Source organism: Gobius niger, assembly GCF_951799975.1.
Source record: "Gobius niger genome assembly, chromosome: 3".
NCBI lineage: Eukaryota > Metazoa > Chordata > Actinopteri > Gobiiformes > Gobiidae > Gobius > Gobius niger.
In genome coordinates, this window is record NC_136854.1 from 34,144,380 (window position 1) to 34,167,920 (window position 23,541).

Consider the following 23,541-nt stretch of genomic DNA (forward strand, 5'->3'; position numbering starts at 1 on the left):
ATGATTATAAATTATATGGCTGTACGATAGTAGTATTGCGAATGCGATAAAATTTGTGGCTTGTCCTTTTTCTTAAATTCAGCTTAAAGCCGTACTAAGTAATATAACGTGTTTACCTTAATAAATCCTTTTTGTAGTCCCTGTGGGGATAATACAAGTGTTTATGGGATGATTGGAAGGTCTTTCATCTCCCCCTGGTGTCTCTGGCCAGAAAACCATGTTTGCAACTTGACTGGCACCGGTCCGGAGCCACCAATACACACTAATGAAATCACGAAGAAGAAGCTAACATGCTAACGGGCAAAGCTAACTGCGGGCTAACGTCACTTTATACAGTATTTACAGCCAAGTTTGAGTTAATTTTTTTTTTCCATTGTATAATTTATATAATAACTTTATCGATCTCTTGCTGAAATAACAACAGATTATATATAAGCCTTGTTTAAGTAAATGCAAAACCTTTGTGTGATCAGAAGTTTAAAAAGAGCCTTGTAGTCCGCTCTATAGCAGGTTAAAATCAGCAGTATCCCATTATGGTGAACAGGGCTATGGTTCCGTTGGACCCGGAAGTGGAGCGATGACATTATCACTTAAAGCAGTACTAAGTAACTTGTTTACCTTAATAAATCCTTTTTGTAGTTCCTCTGGGGGTAATACAAGTGTTAATGGGATGATTGGAGGGTCTTTCATCTCCTCTCCGGTCAGAAAACTACACTTGCAGCTTTCCTGCACCGGGTCAGAGTCACCAATACACATTAATGGAATCAAGAAGAAGAAGCTAACGGGCAAAGCTAACTGCAGGGTAGCGCCACTTAAACAGTATTTACAGCCATACATCCATTGTGTAATTGGATGTACAGTTGTACACAATATCTCTCTCTCTCCATTTGTCTTTTCTGTCAGCGCAGTATTTACTCTCACAGACAATTAGTAAGTTTGTGCCACCTGTAGTCGCACATATGGCCTCTAGGGGCATGAGTCCAAATGGAATAGCAGATTTTATAGATTTTTCAACTCTTTGCTTGCAGATGGCTGAATATTACCAAAATAATTGCAGTACTTGGTGCTAGCTAACTGTAACCATTCTCACAGCAATTTCAATCTGATTGCAATTAGCCAGTTGGGTAATCCTGATCAAGATCTGGAGATGGGTCCCCACGAGCAGCACTTTTGCGCATAACGATCAAACTTCCAATAAGTAAAAAAACAACAACAATGCTTTTATTACCGAGTCTATTCACACAAAATGTTTTAATTGTTCATTTGAGCAACTGATTGGTTGCAAATTGGTTGTAAATTGTGGTTATCAGCTGCTCTCCATTGCGTTATGCTCTAGAATAGAAAAGAATTAAGGGCTAAACTAGAAGATCAGCTCAACAACTCCTCTTCTAATTCAATACTAAACAATCAATGTTTCAATTGCTAAAACTTCCTCAGAGTTTCATCGCTTGTTTTTGCCGTTATTCCCATCGCGGTGTAATTGGAGGATGCCAAACGTTAGCAGCTATTTGCAAACTCATTTGTTTGCAGCGTTGACATTCATTTGTTTTTGTCCTGATCTAATGAATTCTGGCTCTGAACAGGTGGCATTTAGCTCCGTTTTTCAAATACCCCAATCTGCTGGAGATAAAGGTTGGGGAAGCAGACACGGGGAAACGAGGCGAGGACGGTTGTTTGAAGCCCAATGTAACAGTTGTGTGACTGAATTTTCTTGATCCTTTGATTGAATGACATGATGTGAGCTAATAAAAAAATGAAAGAGCTTTTGCATGTTCTCCTCTTGGTGCTCCAGTTTCCCATCTCACTAAAAGCATGTACAATAGGTTCCTCATTAAGGACAAAACTCCCCCTAAAAAGTAGTTTCTGAGACTATCCTGTTTAATAAAAGACCAAATAAAGACTATGCATTTGTTTTAGCTGCCTCAAGACTACAGATGTATTTTAGCAATTCACCTATAATCTGGCTCATTTAGATATACAGAATATATATAATATATATGATGGCTCATTAATGTGTGCTGTTCTGATCAAATTAATAAATAACCATCCCTTTAAAAAAGTCACTGAATGAATGCAAACCCAATCAGGTAGGTTTAGAGAACAACCAGCTTTAAATGAAGCTTCAGCGCAAATTCAACCTTGAAGACGTACCTGCAGTCTTCATTCATCGCCTAAGCAACGGCAGCCTTTACCAAGCATAGTCACGGCCCCAGCTCAAGCCGCACCTTCACGTCAGCCAATCATCGCAGCTGCTCATCACCCAGGATCCCCTTCTTAAGCTCCCCGGTCAATCACTTGGCCGTTTCCCAGCCGTGCTGCGACCCTCCTCCGCCCCTCCTCTGCCTGGCCTCTCCCCTTCCTCCCCGGGTCTCGTCCTACCGCCACCAGTGTCCAGGCTCCGGGGAAGATTCTGGCTATCGTCCCATCAATGCTATGTATTCCATATCATTACTGCAATCTTCCGCCGGGGTCTGAGCCCAAATCAAAATTCACGTTCAATAAAACTTCCCTAACGCATCCTGACTCTGAGTCTTTGCAGGTTGAAATGCCTATACCCTTTACAAACAATGAAAGAGGGAGTATGTATTTTTTAATTGTTAGTTGTGGTCCAAAGATTTCCCTAATTTACCTAACACACTTTAAACACAGGGATAGGTTTATAAGCACGTTACACTCTCTTTTAGGGAGTAGTAGTTTCACGGTAATGTAAACAACTAGCCTCCTAGTTCACAAGAGAATAAGAAACGCTTAGATGCATTTAAAGCTGCCCGAAGCGATGTCATTTTTTAATTTGTTTTGTCAGTAGTGAACCCTGCTCTGCCCCCTCCTCACCTGGCTTTCCCCCCTCACCCACGGTGCCTCTCCCTCCACCATAGACCACGCGCTGCTCTGATTGCATTCAATGAGATACGGAAATCTCATTAATCATGTGTGAAACATACATTTATCAGCATAAGTAAGATATGTAGCAAAGTAAACAGTTTAAAGGAACAGGCCACCGTTTTACATACTGAGATATGTTCTTACCTGAGCTTAGACGAGTTGATACGTAACCGTCTTTGTGCATGCCTTCAGTCACACAAAATGACTAAAGATGTTGTTAGCATTTGGCCTCTCCCAATGTATTCCTACAGCTCCAAACGGGGGTGAAGTTGGAAGCTACCACGCTCTTCCACGGGCACGAACAAAGACCAGACAGGTACGTATCAACTCGTCTAAAGTCTATGAGAAACTGACCAAATACTTTTTTCCCCCGTATTTTTTTCACCGTATGTAGAAGAACTGTGCTCCCTCAGCCACGCAAAAAGACAAAAGATGTTCACATTATATTCCTATAACTCCAAACTGGGGGGAAACGGTGGCCTGTTCCTTTAAGACTTTTTATTATTTGCAAAAATGCAACTCTCATGTAAGTCTCTTTTTTTGGCATTTAGAACACAAATTTAGAATTAGAACTTTTTTTCCAGCAACCCTTGAACGCCACAACGTCTCAACGTACACAGTGGCAGAACTCACCTACGAAAAGAACATTTGCCTCCCGGTGCCTTCTGTAATCATGAGGAGAAAAAAAGAGTTGTTGGATTATTAAACAAACTGACTTTTCATGAGGATTTCAGCTGTATCAGAGCAGGTCGGTCAGATGTTTATCAGTTCACGATCTTTTGTAAACTTCTCTCATAATGAAACTTCTGCTGCTTCAAACATGTGCGATCTCTCAACGTGTTTGTGTTTACATGATGGGGGGCAGGTGAGGCGTGTTGGGGGGTGCGCTGTGAGGCAGGGGAGGTGCGGAGCTGGTCTCCTGCAGTACAAAGTTCACTCATTGTTTGCGAATGTGCCACATCTAGTGATGCAGTGTGGGAATGCAAAATGGGGTTGCTTAGCTTTAAGGGCTGTTTTCACAAAGGTATGCTTTTACACTAAATTACCACAAAGCTTGTATTCTACTTGATTCTACAGGTATAAGAGGAAAAAAGAAATGGAACAAAAAACAATGATGGCTTTCTTGGACACTCAACAAGTGTTTGTTTGGGAAGCACAGCCGCATGTATATATACATAGCACAAAAACATAATTTCTTGTTCAACGCAGTCAGTGTTGGATGCCTCAAAATGCCCTACATATGTCTAAAACTGCACTCCTAAATTTAGCCCTCTCTCCTGATACCCGTGCCCTGACTGTGGGAAAAATAACATACTTCTCCTTTTTTTTTGGCTCCCAATGGCGCTCAGTTTTAGTCAAACGGCCGATTGTGGCACAGATGAACAGGTCTAGTGTTTCAGCGTGTAGGTGTCCTTCCTGTAGCACTTTCCGCTTTCTCTCCGCAGCCTCTACACTCATAAATAACATAAAATGGACCCTTTATCTGAAATCTGAAACAATGCTCCTACTCATTTATCCGACTCACAGCAGCAGCGGCCGAAGGACAAAAAGCTGGGGCTAAAAGTTCGAGGCAGTCCACTCTGGCCACTGGGCGCTTTGCTGCACTCTCAGGGATGGCATGCCGATAATGCGCCGTGGTCTGGAGACAGATGTTTCCATCAAAAAGCCTTCTTAGCGGTTCCCAATTCACTGACCTTTACTTAAAGCACTCTGCCGACCACTACTGTATAATTTGCCCTCCTGAAAAAAACCCGACAGCGCGTGCCTCCAATCTCCTGCTGGCATCTTTATAGCTTCTTTCGAAAAGAACATATCGATGACCTTGAGAAAACTGGTATTTACTGTGCAGTTGCGCAGGCATGCATCATTACCTGAAGGTGTGAAGGTGTGAAGGTGTAGGTCAATTTTGTACCACGTGGAAAAAAAATTATACCGTACCCTAAAGCAGTGGTTACCAAAGTGGGGGTTGGTCACGGGACAATGAAGTGGTTTAAATTTCGGACATTAAAATTGATGTATTTTTGATTGAAAACAGTCTGTAATACATTGTCCAAACTAGCATCATTAATCAGATTTGGAATGTTTTGCACCTTGCAGAAAGGAAGTCTCGGACACAATTATGGATGGGACGATAATGAAATTTGGGGTCACAATTATCTTGGCCGAAATAATTGCGATTAACGATAATATCACGATATTTGCCTATGGTTTAAAAAATCACTGAAACTACAGAAATGATGGGGGTTGGGCAATAATTAAATATTCCTCTTCATTGTCTGCTGTAAATGTCATATTGAGTGAGACATAAAGTAAGTATTTAAAGGCACACTGTGTAACATTATGGACTATACTGTTGTCATCAATACAAACCATGCAGCTAATGGGCAGCTCGACACAGAAAATGCTTTTTCTGCAGTGGGTAATCAAAGAATGAATTCGGACGAGGAACTGACCTACTGAAATGTTAAATACTGCTGACTTTAGTCACATCTCCATGGAAACGTACCCACTCCGGTAAAGTTACCGGCACTGGTTGTCTGATGGATTTAGCGATTATCTTATCAGAATCAGAATCATCAGAATCAGTTCATTTGCCTGAGGAAGATTGTTTGGCTTTATCCTTTATCTCACGCAGTACGCACCCATGTTTATTGATGTGCCAAGTCTCCTGCCTTGTTATGTTTTCCACCTGAAATCATTATGCTAATTACATTTTACAGAAGGGGGTTGTTGGTTGAGTGATTTTAGGGATCACGGCCTGAAAAGTTTGGGATCTGTCTTAAAGCACTTACTTACGCAAACTAGTTTCCATGTTCCTTGCTTGTCTTAGAGCTTACTATAGCTCACCATTTTGAATTGATTACGATTCATGTGCCTTAGTGTGAAGAGCATTTGGCGTAAAACATGCCAAATAAATTGCTGTACCACATAATTTACAATCCTGGGATAAAGACAGAAAGAATGAAGGTAGATTTCACAAATAATAGAATAAGTATAACAACGAAAAGAGGAAGCATGTCTTGTCCACAATAGTTATAGCTCAGTTTTTCTTATCCATAGGTTTAGTATAAAAGGCTGTCCCTGGTTAATGGCTATAATTTTATTCTGCGAGAAAATGTCTCTTGTTCAGTTTGATGTGAAGACAGGGAGTAATGAAGTTTTTTTTAATACTGTTGCAACCACTGAGTTTGAAGCAGGAATGGAAATCAAAGCCTCATTGTAAAATATGAGTCACAGCTTGTCCTTCCTCTGATGGCTAGGCAAGGCTTGGTTTTAAATATATAAACTTTGCCTGCGGCTGGAGGACACCCAGGGCACAATCGCCCACTCTTTCAGGGAGGTTCCACAAACACACTTCTTTTAAAAGGCCTCTTTGTAAAAAATGACCCAGAAGCACCCACGGCATCTCCACATCTCGCCTCAGCAGCAACGGTGCAGCAGCAGCAGCCAGAATTTTAATCAACGAGTGCACACTATATAAATGTCCTCCTCTACCACATCATTATTGTGAGGGATTATACACATTATATTATGCAGTGATATGGCAGAACTGGTGCTCAACATTATCCGTAAAACATTTCAATGGATCTCAAAAACCGGCTGTGCAACATACAAAGTTATTGTTATCGTGATATTAGATGATGTCATTTCCATATTGCAGGAAGCCGCAATATATCAAAAAAGCACTGAGGGGTTTTACAAATGTTGGCTAGTAAAAAAAAACATGTTTCAAAAGCTTTTCATCATATTTCAATGTTTTTCTCTCATCAAAAACATATCTGGAGTTGTATTTTGAACCACTCGCACACCTTTGCGGCAGCAGCTCCCAAAAAGCTCCTCCTGAGGTCCTACGTATCCAGTTAAAGCTTTCCTCACCTTTCAATCACTTAATACCAAAAAATAAAAACAATCATCATAGCTTCACACATTCTTCTTTTCCTTTTTTTGCTCTTTATTGAAACAGCTGCGCAGCCAAGGAGAGTAAGAGGAGAGGGGTGGGAGGGGCTAATAGAAGCTGCATTGAGGATCAGGAAGCGAAACTACTGGATATGTTTTTTTTAGGGCAGTGGTTCTCAACTGGTATGCCATCAGGACCAACAACTTTAGATATTTCTTTCATAGTTTCTGACCGAGCCTTGATTAGTTTTCATTAGCATTATCATGCTCCCACTATCTTTAGCATGCTATTGCTAACCGCAGAATTTTGCGCGACGATCAAAAAAACCTTTCCGAAGGTTAAAACTAACGATTGTAGCGATTGTATTCTCCAGGTTCTTAGCTTTACAATGATATACAGCCCATATTAAATGTTTTTGTGGAAAGGCTCGCAACTCGGGATGCACAGATCCAATACTGGTATCGGAAAACGGAGCCGATACTGGAAAAAAATACGATATCATGTATCGGTTACTACTGAACCGATACTAGTTTTGGCTCTCAACCACCTAAATCTTAGTGAATATGAGCATGCTATATATCATTGTAAAGCTAAGAACCTGGAGAATACAATCACTCAGTTAGTTGTAACCCTCGGAAAGGTATTTTTCATCGTCACGCAACATTCTGCAGTTAGCAATAGCATGCTAAAGCTAGCTGGAGCATGCTAATGCTAACAACAACTAATCAAGGCTGGTTCAGAAACTATGATAGAAATACCTAAAGTAGCCAAATAAAATAAAATAACCACTGCTGAAGCCAAGCGTTTGTATTTTAGTTTAAGAAATTACTGATCTGACATATTTGTAATGATCAGATCACTTCATGTGGGTCGTTTATATTAATGTAAACTAAGTGTGTAGAAAATTCATCCTCGTTAAATGTTTATCCAAGAGTTTATCAATAGATATAATTGATACTTGATCTGTAACATGACAATAAAATATGACTTTATTGATATTACAATGGAGAAAAGAGTCAGTTAAACTTTTCACTCAGAGAAAGCCACTTTTAAGTCTCTTGGTATCGGTAAAAATCGGATATAGGCAGATACTCAAACCCCAGAATCAGCATTGGTATTGGTAGCAAAAAAGCTGGATCGGTGCATCTCTACTTGCAACACACTTAAAACGGTTCCGCGACCCACTTTTGTGTCCCGACCCACCAGTCGAGAACCACTGTTTAAGTCAATGTTACGTTTTCTAACCAAGAAAACAAGATAAAGATGTGTTTGACATTCTAACAGACAGTGACACTCAATCATTATCACCTGCTCTCACACAACAAGCACATGTGATACAATACAACGTTCAATACGCATGAGCCTTGACTTTGCAATATTGCTGCTCTGGTGTTGCAATGTGTTAGCATCATGCATCCCAAATGTGGTTCCTGTAAGTCCCAGACCCTCTCCTGAGGACCCTATCCCGCCTGAGTGAGTGCAGCGGGTCCACATTAGCCAGAAGGGCACAGCGCCTGATTCAGTGGGACAGAACCACATCAGAGTATATGGATCACAGTGGGCAGCATCAGTCACATCCTGCTTGGTACTAAACTCACTGAACTGAGGAGGTCAGACTGACAGTAACGGCAAAGGAATGTCCAGACTCGAGGTTACAAGTGCAGACAATATAATAAACAGAAGGAATAGAAATATGCACATTCTATAAGTTTACTGAATTGTGTCTTCATTTCTTTAGTTAACCTTGAAGGAATACACTGAGCATTACAAACCTAGTCATTTTGGTGATTCAAGTTCATATTCACATTTTTCAAGCACTATTCATCAGGACTCAAAGAGTGCACCTATAAACTTTACACATTCTTTGTTTATGGGTTTTCCAAGGACTTCCATGAAGCTTATTTCATACATTGCCGTAACTTTGGAGCAAACGTATGGGCTCAAGGCGAGGCTTTGTGCAGCTCTATACGCGAGTTACAGAAAGAGACAAACAGGTGCCTAATGGTCCATGCTACAACTGCTACATCAAAGCTGCTTTTAGTTGGACATCAAAGACAGGCCTAGTGGCACAAATATCTTTTCATGCTTGACCAAGACAACTGTATATAAAAAGGTGCCCAAGGTGACTATTACTGTATAGGAAATACACTTTAACTGTGTAGATCCTAGGGCTGGTTGACGTGGGAAAAATGGTTCAGCTATCTCACGGTCTGGTGCATCACGGTGCAAGTACAATATAAAAGAAGCTTGAAAATAATGGCCAAATGTTCATCCTTTGGCAGTATTTATAGTCTCACAATAAAATAGGCAATGCTTTATAATATACAAAGCTGCTTTAAAATTAAAGCTCACAAAAAAAAAGAAAAAAACTGTAGTTCGGTTCTTAACCTCTTAACTCCCACCTGAACCGATCACATTTTCTCCAGTTTGGCATTACCCAAATCTAAAAGCTTCTTGGGGGGAAAAAAAACGTCAAAATGGAGATGAAAAATTAGAAGAAAATGAGGATGCAAAGGCAAAATGGCGCAAAATAGCAAGAAAAGGGCAACCAAAGAGCAACAAAAAAAAGCGACTCAACAAAAATTTGACAAAAGAGCAGCAAGAAAGTGACAAAAAAGTGATGAAAGTGCAGCAAAAAAGAGACAAAATGTGACAATAAATTGAAACAAAAAAGCGATAAAAGGAGACGAAAAACTCAACAAAAGAGCAGCAAAAAGTGACAAAAATGGAACAAAATGCAACAAAAAAGTGACAAACAGTAACAACAAAAGTTTGCAAAACTGAGAGGAAAAGCAACATATTGGCAACAACACGGCAACAACTCGAGGAAATCATCAGTTTTGTGGGTCTTAGCTTTCAAATGAGGCGTTACTCTGGCCTTTAGGCAAAGAGGAGAGAATGCATTCGGTTTAGGCGGGTGGTAAGAGGCTAAATCCAAACCTTCATTGCGTAAAGCGCTGAACGGTAAAGAAAAAATAAAGATTTCCCTTTTTATTATTGCTGTTATTCTTGTGTCAGTAGCCAAAACCACAATGTTTCCTGTCCACATGGTAATCCTCAAATGTGCTTTTGGGACATCTCTACCCAGCAGGGCGAGAGCTGCGACACGTTTTGGTTAGGGTCATGTGAGAACAACAAGGCCTCTGGAGCAGAATAATGTTTGGACTGTCAGGACGCCGCAGGTAGCTCCCAAAACAATGGCATCAAAACGGGCCCATCAAAGGCGCAGAGTGCGATCAAAGGCTGCACTGGGGACTTTCACAGCCCATTCACCGACAGAGAAGGCGTGAGTCTATCAATATTTCCTAAAACAACAGAAATATTAAACACATTTGCAAATGGCAGTCTGGCTTTTTTGAACAATCGACCAATTCTTGATTTTTGTACAATATAATTATGTTGAAATAACAAGGTGGAGTTAACCAATCCGCTACCAGTAAAACTCAAAGCTCTTTCTTTGACAACTCAATCTGAGGAAACCACGTCGTCTGACCTTTGCCCGGCCCCATCCGACAAAGCCCACAAAATCAATCTTCAGCTGCTGACGGGAGGAGATTTTGTGCCAAGCCATCCATGACCCATTAAGGTTCATTAGCTTCCTCCACATCTCCGCTTATAAACGCAAAACAGAAGGAAACTACCATAGAGCATGCAGCTAACACAATGATCCCACCTCCACTCTTCATTTTACATGCAATCTTAATATTTCAATTAGATTTGTGACCTCATTTCACTGTGCACATTAAGCACATCAAGGGGCATAAACACTGAAATATGAACAGCGAGATAAAACAAGAATCAAATGCATTTCTGAAGATGTTGGCAGGCGTCTAAAGGCAGATTTCATCCTGCACATCGAAGGTAATCAGCAGCATTGGGGTCTCTCCTCACCTCTCACGCACTGATTGAAACATTATTTCCTGGGGTACTATAGCACAGTGGGGCTATTGAGCAGTGCCCCCTGCAACTCTTTCACTGGACACCTTTCATATTTACTATGACCCCACAGACCTCTGCTGCAGCGCACATGGGCTCCTCCAGCCTATAGCAGCATGGGGTAACTCCACTGTGGCACAATGAATAGGCCATGGTTGTATCTCAAATGCTAGGTCCCAATAGAGAAGATGAGAATACACAAGTTAGACAGATGTGTTAGTGCACATAAAGTTAAACAAGAGGTGGCGGCAAGTCAGATTGAATGTGTTTTAACATTTAAATGCCTTAATAAATAATATATTGTTAAAGGGACTATACGTTTAAAAATGTAAAAATTTAGTTTTTTCCTCCCCCTACATGTTTCAACAATGTCCTAAGGCAGGGGTGTCAAACTCAAATACACAGTGGGCCAAAATGTAAAACTTGAACAAAGTCGCGGGCCACCATTGAACAAATGAACCTTTTAATATGGACCCAAACAAGATTAGCTTTAACATTGAATATGGAACAAGCAACACTTATTACTATACAATCTATAACTTAATAGTAAGTCCAGATATGGAAAATCTGAAAAAAAAAAAAAAAGTATAATACCGGTGGGCCAGCTCGAGTAGTCATTTGGTATAGCCTCGCGGGCCAAATATAAATACATTGCGGGCCAAATTTGGCCCGCGGGCCAGAGTTTGACACCTATGTCCTAAGGTGTAGAATGAGACCTGTTCACCACAACTGCCTCTAAAATCCTGCACTGTCATTCAAAAAGGTGTTAATTCGGGTCCAAAGTGCCATCATGTACGAGCTTAATATAGAAGATGCAGTTACATGACCTGAGGTGGCAGTAGTGAGTATAAAATGGCCAACTTGCATCTAGCCCCTTTAATGCAGCAGATGAGAAAATTCTTGGCACATCTATTTGAGATTTCTATATATTCAATCAAACAGGGAAATAAGGGGAAATTGTAATATTGAAAAACTAAATTGGACACAACGGGCAAAAAAAGATTCTGTGCAATTTCAGTCGCACCTGCAGCTGAGCTTGTTTAAATCATAACCATAGCTACCAAAGCTTTTGTGTTTTTGACATACTGTCTGTACAGCATGTTTTAAAACCAGGTGAGCAATGTCACTGCTGGCCTTAATTTTGGCATAAGGGAACAGGCCACCGTTTTCCCATACTGAGATATGTTCTTACCTGAGCTTAGACGAGTTGATGTGTACCTGTCTGGTCTTTAAGTGTGTGCTCAATCACGCAAAAACACTGAACATGTTGTTAGCATCTAGCCTCTCCTCAAGGACCCAAACAGCAATGAAGTTAAAAGCAACCAAGTACTTTCATGTTTTCCCTATTTAAATACGGCTATGTGAGTAGTTACATGATCCAAGTATAGGCACACAAAATTAAATATGTCGATTTTCTAAGCGGATAAAAAGGGGTACAATATTGTATATTGTAAGGCGTAATAACACCTTAGGAACACTTCGACTTTACTGCACGGATGTTGAAGTGCTCCTAAGGTATTGTTATGCATTACAATAATATATATAACATGTTTGGAGTTTTTGCATGAGTGAGCGCATGCGTAAAGACCAGACAGGTACACATCAACTCGTCTAAGCTCAGGTAAGAACATATCTCAGTGTGGGAAAACGGTGGCCTATTCCTTGAAGAATTGCAGTTTTCCACCCACTATATTCTACTGCTTTGAGTCTATGAAAAACGCTTTTTCCCCCCATACCATTATAACTATGTAACGGCATAGCACATTTCTACTTTTGATCACAAGTGGTCTATATTTAGCCCGCCTGTTGGTAGAAATCTTTAGTGTTGCTGACGAAGTTTCCTGGATGAGAGGCGAAACGTCCTAGAACAGAACTTAAGGATCTTCGTCTCGCTGACAACTAGAGCACTTCTCTTGAAACTCGGCATCTGCCGTCCAACAGCACAAACCCATCAATACCAGCTGACTAGATTAGAAACTAATTTCATAACATGCATGCACTTTGGCAGCTATATCCTTTAGGCAGAAAGTACAGACAGATTTTGGTGGGGGAAAGGAGCAAACTCATAGGACTTAATTCAAAAGCATCCAATCATCACCCAGCTTCATCGAATCCAACAGCGACTGCTTGGAAGTGACATTAAATTGACTTCTATGTGAATTTCTTGCTTGTACTATAAAAAAGGCCTGTCAAGCTCCCTGACGTTTTGAGGGCAAGTCGGAGCCGAGATGTGAGGAGGAGGGGGGTGTGCTATAGAGCAGTTCAGAGCAGTGGAAGGGAGAGAGGGGCTGTGCTCGGCTGCCTCTCTACAAGGCTACGGGATACAAAGCATGTCTCCCCTGCTCCCCGACCAATTACTAACGCACACATTGATTCGGGAGGCGACGAGGTGTGGAGAACACGAGACAGGGAGGTAGTGCACAGCCATGAGTCTTACACATTAATCTATACCAATAGCACGGCACAAAGTTTTCACAACAGAATGGGCGCAATATTGGTTTAATATGTATCCAAAAAATGAGCGAAATTGGAGTAACATTTCTTGCAATATGGAATGCTCTATTCCCACAGTATTTCACCATAGAATTGTAAGATCTCACTGGCGTATACTGGTAGTAGCATCAACAGGCAATATTCCATGAACTAATAATGAAAATAGACAAGACAGCCTGTCACACATGTATTTCAAAGATTGAACCAGGTCAAATCAGAGCTTAACGAGGTCTTAACCCAAACCCGGACTAAACCAAGAGATCACAGATGTGAAAAGAGATCTAAACCAGAGCTTAATCTGGTCCAACCAAAAGTGGGCAAAAAGGCGAAAGACTGAAAAAGGAAGGCATGAGCAACCCATGTGTAAAAAGTGGATCAATAAGATATATCTAATTTATATAACACGGCCTGCTGACTGTGGAGATGTATTAGACCAAGATTTTGTATGTGGAAGCCCATGTGAAAAGAGAAAATGTCAATTCCAGATTTTTTGCTCTATAGGTAACGACATTCCAGGTGAGTTAAAGCAGAACTAAGTAACTCTTGCCCCTAGAGGCCATAAGCGCCACTGCAGGTATCGTAGCATGTTACTGTTTTTTACTCATTCATTGTGCGTGAGAGTAAATACTACACTGACAGACAAAGGGAGAGAGGGATATTGTACATCCAATTACACAATGGAGATAATTTTTTTCACTGAAACGTGGCTGTAAATACTGTTTAAGTGGCGCTAGCCCGCAGTTAGCTTTGCCCGTTAGCCTGTTAGCTTCTTCTTCTTGATTCCATTAGTGTGTATTGGTGCACCGAGTCGAAGCAGGGAAAGGTGTAAGTGTGGTTTTCTGGCCAGAGACACCAGGGGGAGATGAAAGACCTCCAATCATCCCATTAACACGCATTACCCCCAGTGGGACTACGAAAAGGATTTATTAAGGTAAACAAGTAACTGTATTGCTTTAAACCTAAAAATGGGCTGGTCCAAATCCTAAAACACCCAAGCAAAATAGAGGTGCCAGCAAACCAGACACTGGATAAAATCGTGGCAAATTCAGCACTAAACAAGGTCCAAACCTAAAATTGGAACTATAAGGATACAGGAAGGACAAAAGCAGATCTAAACACAGCAAAACTTAATCTAGGAATTAGTAACATTTTCTTGAATTAAGTAGATTTGTCCTTGATTTGATTAAATAATATCAATAAATGTGTCCATGCTGTTGATGTTTTTTTCTTAATTCAAGAATATAAAGTATAGTAGTATATAAAAACTTCTTTGAATTAGATAATTAGTTAAAATGTTGTTTATTTCTAGATTACTTTTTGCGACTTTGTGACTAATCCAGTATAAATCCAGATCTAAAGATGGTTCAAATTAAAGATTACAGCAGGATATTGAAGAACAAAACATGATATGCCACAATCAAACCAAGAAAAAAAGCATTCTCTTAATGTAGTGGAATCCAACCTAAGCTGAACCCCTTTACAAATCCAGCAACAGGACGCTCATAGCATCTCACAAAACTCATAAATGCCACGGTGGTGTTTTTGATTCAAGCCCAGGAAGCATTGGAAAACGGTTGAGTGACAGCCAATTACCTGGAGGTCGAAGAATTTGCTGTATCTTCTGTAGATGATGTGGGAGGTGTTGTCAGAGTATGTTACATTGATGACATAAACCTGAAAAACAGAGGGAAAAAGTAGGGTTAAAACATCATCCGCAAATGGCTGTAATTGACTTTTTAATTGAAGCTTCAAACAAGATAATTACCACAAGTGCAAATGACTAACAGATGATGCGACAAATGGGGGAGATTGTTTCAAAGCCTGATGTCATTATTGAAGTTAATCAATGCTCTCACAACACTGCGTAGCTGCATATGGAGGTGGGGGCCAGACTGCATGATATTCAACTGGCTGTTTTGAATGTCAACAAATGAATAAGGTTGATTTAGGATTGATTTCAGCGCTATTTGTATTAGGGGTTGGGAACCTCACGATTCGATACGATACGCGGCACATGGCTCACAATAACGATAATCTCACGATAATCAATATATTGCACAAAAATAATAAAATTTCTTGAAACAACCTTTATTTTAACATACAACATATTATTCATCATATACATTTGTACCCTTTTTTCTTAAATAAATAAATAAATAAATGAATAACTGATCCCTGAATAACTCACTGGGTTTATTGATCTGTCAGTGACATCACTTCATTTACATTTAAATAAAGAAACCACAGTCACATTTCAAAAGGAATAACTCAACACCAAATTCATCCTATTTACAATTATATAAACTGTCATTAAATCATTAAAAGTAATATATTTGTGTGACGGTGTTTGGTCAAAGTGCTTACAATTGTAGTGCTGCCCCCTACTGTTCTGGCTGAATTCTTGCTCATTATTGGCCTCTATTGACAGTGAAATCAGCAGAGCCCTGAAACCTCATTAACATGCATGACGTCTGTTAGAGGATAACATTAAATCGCTATTTATCATACTGGGTCAGGCTGTACAGTCGTACTATCTCTTGACTGTGGTGCTCAGGCGCCCACTCTCAGCCACTGAATGCTTGCGTATCAGTATGACGCTCTGAGAGGGTATTTATCCCTTTTCTGTAGAAGCATGGACAGACTTGAATGGCAGGACTAGCACAATGTCTCAGGTTCATGTCTCCGGGTCTCGCACCGATGGTAAATAAACTCCTGTATAAGACATCCAGACTGCTGCCTGTTTTTCATCTGTCCTCTTGAACAACATTGTTAACAACGTCGCTCATTAATGTGCATGACGTCAACAAAAGTATTGACATTGGAATAAAAAGTCCCGTAAAATATTGCAATACATCAAATTGTCACACTACTAATTTGTATCCATAAGCAATAAGTTTCTGTACGTGTTTGCTCTGAGACTTCAGAATACAACCCCTCAGCCCTCTTGCCCACTCTTTAGTCTCACACAGCGGGCGAGTCCAGGAGCAGATTCATAGACACCGTCATAAATTTGTCAGATCTCGGAGGCTACAGCGGTGACATCACTCCCCATCCATCATCAGAATGGGCCGTTAGCCTCCAGCTCGAGCCGGCGATATGCAGCGCTGCCCTGAGAGGCTCGATAACACGGCGATCCAGTTCATTTAAGCATCAAGAGGAGCTAAGTGTGACCCCTAATATAATAAAACACTGATAAGCATGGTATCAGATCCACAGGCCAGAAGGCAGTCGTGATCAGATAGGTGGAGAGGTATAGCAGGTGGGATTGCACTACTGTTGCAGATGTAGGGAGACGTTAAAAAGAAATCTGATTCGAGTCAAATATTCAAGTAGATAATGGCTTTTGAAGAGGGAACAGTTCATTTCACAGAATGACGAATGTAAGTCTAATCCATTATTGCTGCACATGGTGGGATCACATACAGTCAAGCTAATATTAGACATGCCTTAATTGATTACAAAATATGCATACAATTAGGGCTGCAAATGGTTGTTTTTGCAATATCCGTATCACAAGAATTAAATGTTTACCCATCAGACATGGATAGACCAATTAATGAATGAAATGCAAAATAGAATACAGCCCACTGTAGCAATTCATTATCATAAAACATTATAATGAACTAAAAAACCAAAATGCAGCACCACTTGTCTTTCTGAACATGTCTCGCGAGCATCTGTAAAGAGCAGCTGGTTCACTAAGGTCATTAAACTCAAATGGCTTTAGGTAAAGCTGCACATACACAGTGATCTTTTAGCAGCTGTTTAGACCATACTTTTTTCCTTTAATCCAATCACGACTCTTTCTAATCCGTATATACACTGTGCATCATCCTCTCTTAATCTTTGCCCCAAATAAACAAAAGCTGTTGAATTCATGTGAAGAATCGTTCGGTGATACGATAAAGGCGAGTTTGGAGGAAACACCGATTGAGAACCGCTGGGTCTATTGTAAAGTTATGTCTATTCAAACTGTGCAAGGGGTATCATTAGCTACAGAGCAGACAGGACAATGGTGTTTACAACAGGCATTAACCTGTTCAATCCGGTCATCACCAACAAAATCCACTTAACTCTTAATCAAATACTACTTAAGAACTTGGTAAGACACCAGAACTAAGTCTACCTTTGTGAACTGATTTTCAGAGTTGTCGTTTTTTCAGCCGCAGAAAAAAAAGGCTGTTTTCTCATCAAATATACACATCAAAACAGTGTGTGTTTGACATAAAGAAGAAACAACTACAATTTAGTGACTTTGAAAAATACCTCTTGTTGTCAGTCTGCCAACGCACTGCAGCAGCTTCCTTTAGCGCAGGGATCTTCAACCAGTAGCTCAGGAGCGACCAGTAGCTCGCCGGCCCTTTCTAAGTAGCTCCCCAAAGGCTTCCTATATTTCTGCATAGGCTTTATTACATTACCGAAGGCGCATCCAGTAGCTATATGTTTTTCTTTGAAGAATGAGTAACTCTCTGCCATTTTTGTTGCCATAAAGTAGCCTTAAATACTTCACTCCACATTAAAAAAAAATCATAATTAGGTCGACTGAATTGTTTCGGGATCCTGATTTGGAAAATGCCTCCTCTAACGTGCCTGTCTTATCATGTGGGATCACTATTAAGACTCAACCTCGACTTTCAGGGGCCGAGCCGATACGTTTTGCGATGCCGTAAGTCATTATGATCAGTGATATGTTTACCTTGAAACGTGTAACGTGTCCTAAGTTTATAAACCAAATGACATTTATTGAAGTGCTAAGATTGAAAAGTGCATGAACACAAAATGTAACAAAGTGCTGTGTAACTGCTACTTTACTGCATGATAAAAATGCCTCCAAACACAAGTATTGAAAGTATTGCGATACTTCTTGGTATTCTTGGTATTGTGATACGAGACAATCCAACATTTTGTCCCAGCCCCATTAAAAAGATACACATATGGAACAAATAAAATTAACTTGAGACTAAACAACACACAGGATGTCAATACCTGAATTGCAGGACTATGAAAAACAAAGTGTGGAAAAGTTTATATTTTATTTTACATGTCTATGATTGTGAATTCGGTAAGGTCAGGTATAGTTTATAGTCCCTTTCTGCAAACTTTACCTGCACTGCTGACAGCTGAAAATGTGTTTATTTGGTACTTGGGACAGTGCATGTTAATGAACATACATGGTTACATGCATCCATCTGTTGTCCCCCATTCGCACTCTCAAACTCACTCTCATTTATCCTGGCCTATTGTACATTGTATTGTTTTTAGTGGTAGGGGAAACCTACCACTAAGGAGTACCTGGAGGAAACCTGTCCGGTGTTGCAGGTTTACAGATAGAAAGTGAACCAGATTTGTAACACCCAAACCCGGCGTCCAATCAAATACAAATTTCACCACTGTTGTCATTTGTCTTACAATTAGGGCAACACAATATTACAAAATATTCGATAACTATTTTAGGGGAGGGGAATCGTATTTGTATAGCACTTTTCACATGACACAAGCTTCACTCCATACCTGGTGGTGATAAGCTACGTTTGTAGCCACAGTTGCCCTGGGGTTGACAAAAGCACGGCTAAACCACACACTCACTCACTACTCACAATATTGCGATAACTTTTTTCAGCAATTTTTGTCAAAACAAGACTTGAGAAAAAGGCAAACATGGTCTAAGTTAGGAAAATCTTCTCTAAAACTGTACTTTTCCACATTTTTAGGCAAGATGGAAGAACTTTTTTCTTGTGGATATTGCAATAACCCCTGCAGCCCTTCTTATATCAAAACAATGACGTGACAAAATAAGGGGCAAAGGACATTCCACAACAAAGCCGAGGGTTAAAATGCCCCGCAAGTGTTGGACCAGTTTCAGCTGCTTTTGGAGACGAGCCACCGCATTATGTTCAGAACCATGCAAACAGTGCTACCGGCATTCCCAGCCTGTCACAGTCACACTACACTGTCAAATTTGTTCTTAGCACAGCGGGGCGTCAGAAGCGATTAGCTTTGGCATTTATTGCTTTCAAAATGGGCTCCCTGGGGTGCTGCAGAGCTACAAAATCCCAAAAGTCACGAAATGTCTTCTATAGCAACAGCCACTATTTCTTCTAGGGGTGTAACATATTTTTTTGCATAAGCCAGAGGTGGTGTTTTAGTCATTAACAAAAATATACACAAAAATAATGTAATTTCTGTGACTTGCAGTGTTGTTCAGTTGCAATGGCTTCAAGGCTTTATGAAACGCTTTTAAGTTACGCTTCAGTTTGGTCGTGCACATAGGCTGTACCCAAAATAACTCTCTGTTAGCGTGTGCCAGCCCACAGTGGTATGGCCTAATGACAAGACACAAAAAGCTTCCTCTAGGTAGATGAAGGAAGGCATATCCGCCATGGTGTACGGCAAACCGAGTAGATTTGGATCATCTTTAGCAACAATTGAAAATGTTATCGTAAAACTGGGATAACGTAGCTTGAACACAGGGATTCTTTTTATTCTGAGTGACCTCAAATCACCACTGTCACTGGTATGACTAGATGTGAAGTTATCTGCATTGAAATGAAGGTACAACACACAAATGCTACATATTTTAGGGTGTGTTCACATTTGTTGGTCAGCCAGTCAGACTCTAAATAAAGCACAGTGCAACTCAGGCAGAGATGCAGACGCAGTACTCGGCTTCACCCTATTCTGCATTGGTAGTATTTCTATTAAAAGTTGTAGTCTTGTGTACAGAAGAAAAGCTTGTTACACACAGGAGGCTGCAAAAGTAAAGCCAGTGAAATCTGTGAACAAATATGGCTTATTGATGGAGATTATTATCAATTATAATTATTTAAGCCTAAATTGCCTAAATTACTGCCTGAAAAAAATCACACGCTCTAATATTTCGTTAAACCTTTGAGAACAGTGCGCATTCGCTGTGGCATTGTTTCAATAAGCTGACACTCTATCTTGTGTTGATGTTGGGAGAGTGTGTGTGACCACTCTACTGTACAGCACATCTCCTAGATTCTCAAAGGGGTCTGGACTTTGTCGTGGCCAATCCATGTGAAAATTAGCTCTCAAGCTCCCTGAACATCTCTTTCACATTGGCATTGTCATCTTGGAATATGCCCGTGCCATCTTGCCTGGTTCTTCCATGCCATCCCCAGTCCATTCCACACAGGGAAGTTAGTCTGGTAAAGGAGCAATTGGAGCATTATGAACGGGTAGCTTGTTCAGTTTCTCCACTCTCCTTAAAGGAACAGGCCACTGTTTTTACATACTGAGATATGTGCTTACCTGAGCTTAGCATTTGGCCTCTCCCAGCATATTCCATTAGCTAAAAACGGGGGTGAAGTTGGAAGCTACCCCGCTCTTCCATGGGCACTCACAAAGACCAGACAGGTACGCATCAAAACTCAGGTAAGAACATATCGTAGTATGGAAAAACGGTGGCCTGTTCCTTTAAGGTTAGGGCTATGGTATGGTTAGGGTTAGTTCTAGCAGGCCCACATTAAATAATAATCTTGTGTGTCGGAATGGCAGGACGTTGTACAAAAGATAAAAGTGTCACCACTCCGACAATTAGACCTCAATGTCAGAGTGGGGGGGTGTCGGAATGGCGGGGAGTAACCCTGTAGTCCAATTCAGAAAACATGAACTGAAGATAAACTGACGAGAGTACGGAGGCAAAATCCTCATCCATGATTAGTTAGCCTCAGCTGCTAGTCAGCCACATGTTTGCCGTATGTGTCCAGACCCACCTTCTTTCACGCAGAAAAGTGGGTGTGGTTTACCAGGCTACATGCCAGAGAAGAAGATGGAACAACCTGGTCATTCAGCTCAGCTAATCTGAACCTTGCTTTACCTAGACCTGAACAAATGCAGCAACCCCAGTTAACACAGTTGGTCAGGCAATGTATTTATTGTACACTTCATCCATTCATTTTGATCAATATCTAATCTACAGGCACTAACCCGTGTTTTTGTTTCTCTCCCAGTATCGGGTCTTCGGTTTGAGGAATATACACAAATCAAAGACAAAATGTTAAAGTGTTCAAGGAATGTGATAAATACTGTCACTTCCTTTTTAAAGTTTCTTAGCACAGCACCCATTTAGGCCATGTTTGATGTACAACACTGGCATTTGTAGAAAGTGGCGCTTTACTTCGGCCTACAATTGGAACGTCTGGCCCTTGAAAATCAGTAGTTTTTTTCTTCCAAAATTCATGTCAGGTGCAAATGAATTTAGGCAATGGGTGGTTTCAAGGCGAGGCTGTAGTGAAAAAGAAGCTCAAAAGCAGATGCATGTGATGGCAACCGCGGTGGAAATCTCAACCAGCAGTATCCATGGTCAAACCAACTCCCAAAATATCACGCTTAACCTTAATGCCTGCCTCGGCCCATAAATAGACTCCCATTCAGCACCAGCCGCTAAAATGGCCCCGGAGTAGACTAGACCAGGAGGACGTGTCTTTAGTGTAAATGTGCTCCTGTTGTTGCTCGTCCCTGCTAATAGTTCTGTACCTCGGCTAAGGAATTGCAACGCGGTCATGCAACCTCGAAAATAGCCCGTCATGCTGCAGTCTGACTCAGAGCACAATTATATCCAGTGAACCAACATGCACCCGATGGAGGTTTTTCAGGAACAAAACTTGACTCGGTAGAAAGGCCATATGGGGAGGAAATGTGTCTGTAAAGATCATGTGAAGTTGTGAAAAGATGTATTCAACATGGTAGCATTTAGTAAGTTTTAGCTAATATAAAATGAAGGCACTTAAATCAGTCAGATAACAAGTAACATGGCTTTCAGAAAATAAGCCTCTAGATCTGTCTACTTTCATCTATAGTTGCTAGTGACAGATTGACATAAAAGCGACGAGAAGCCTACATTGTAAACGTCAAGAAATGCTAATCATGCAGTTAATTTATGCAAAACGGCAACACCAAAGCACCCCCTTAAGTCAAGATTCCCATAGCTTCCTTTCAAATGTTTATGAAGCTGGGAAAATTACAAAAGAACATCCAACAGTGAAAAGGCAAATCGGTGTACGCCATAGTAGCTGTAGGAGTCCGCTTTAGACAGCATCTGTAATTACTGCTATTGAAGAAAAAAAAAAGAATAAAACACGCTGCTTATTGTAATCAACAAAGAGCCGGGCTTTGTTGATGAAAGATTTGTTTTTTTTCACATCAAGTCACATGTCAATACTCCATTTAGAGAGCGCCGTCTTTCTTTAATAAAAGAAAAGCACCCAAAGATGGATTCATAAATGCGGGACGTAAACGCGAGAAAAGGGGGAAAAAAAACACAAGGAAGGCTTTGGGGGCTTGAGTGTCCCAGATAGAAGAACGAGCCCTGCTACATCTGCTGTTCCCATGGACGAGGTGGGACGAGAAACAAAAGCCCCATTCACGCACAAAAAGCAAAGACGAAAGCAATCCTACAAGAGTACAAATTGGACTTGTGATTATTTTATTGCATCTATCAAACACAGATATTAATATTGGAGTTTATAGGCTATCCAGGGATTCAGAGCAGCTGTGCGAGAACCTCAGACGATCGTTGCCTTTCATGTTCTCGTCACTGAACTGGATTGAATAAGCAAAACAATGAAAGGAATGATAAAACGTATAGTAGTATAAGGGTTTCAAGCTGCCATCTGTCCCGAGTTATAGTCCTCATCCAGCCTGCTGCCGAGAGGTCATTAGTTGCTAATGAAGCCTCTTGTGGTGAGAGGTGACACGTCCTCCACACTAAAGCTAGTGCAGATGATAACTTGGGAACCGTTTTCTGAAATGGAAAACTCCTGTACAACTGAGAGTGTAAACTCGAAAATATGGACGAAAATAAAAAAAACCAAAAAAGACTGAAATTGACCAAATTCTAAGCCAGGACTTGGGCTAAAACCAGGTCTATACCATTACAGGGTTTATACAGGTAGCAGGAAGTCAAATGTGATGCTTTTTTATGCCATTTAATGTCCAAATGCTCGATTTTTAATGCCACAATCGAACAAAAAATCTGTGCAAAATTCCTTTCTAACATTCCATCAAACAGGGGAATGAGGGAAAATGTTCTGGAAGCAAATTAGACACAACGGGAAACTTTAGAGGAAAAAAACAGAGTATAATGTCAGCCAAAAACTGCAGCTGAATGTGTTTTAGACCAGATTTTTGCAGGGAACTAGTTGAGTCGAAGTCATTACTTTCCGAGAAGTTTATATTTAATACCAGCTTGAAGCCAATTTGATTATTTTTAATGACATTTAAGGTCTTAATCCAATGACTTTTAATGCTTTTAATGCCCAGTGGAAACCCTGCCATTATAAACTGTAGACCAATAGAGCCAAAAATAA

General features: G+C 40.5%; 1 protein-coding gene across 6 annotated transcripts in view; it reads right to left on the reverse strand.

The window, feature by feature from the left end:
- Positions 1 to 23,541, reverse strand: part of sh3pxd2aa (SH3 and PX domains 2Aa) — a 179,335-nt gene that overhangs the window by 144,180 nt on the left and 11,614 nt on the right. For all 6 annotated transcript variants that reach the window (XM_079553291.1, XM_079553290.1, XM_079553294.1 and 3 more), the window contains exon 2: positions 14,804 to 14,884. In XM_079553291.1, the coding sequence (XP_079409417.1) occupies positions 14,804 to 14,884 (81 nt within the window). The remainder of the gene's footprint in view (positions 1 to 14,803; positions 14,885 to 23,541) is intronic.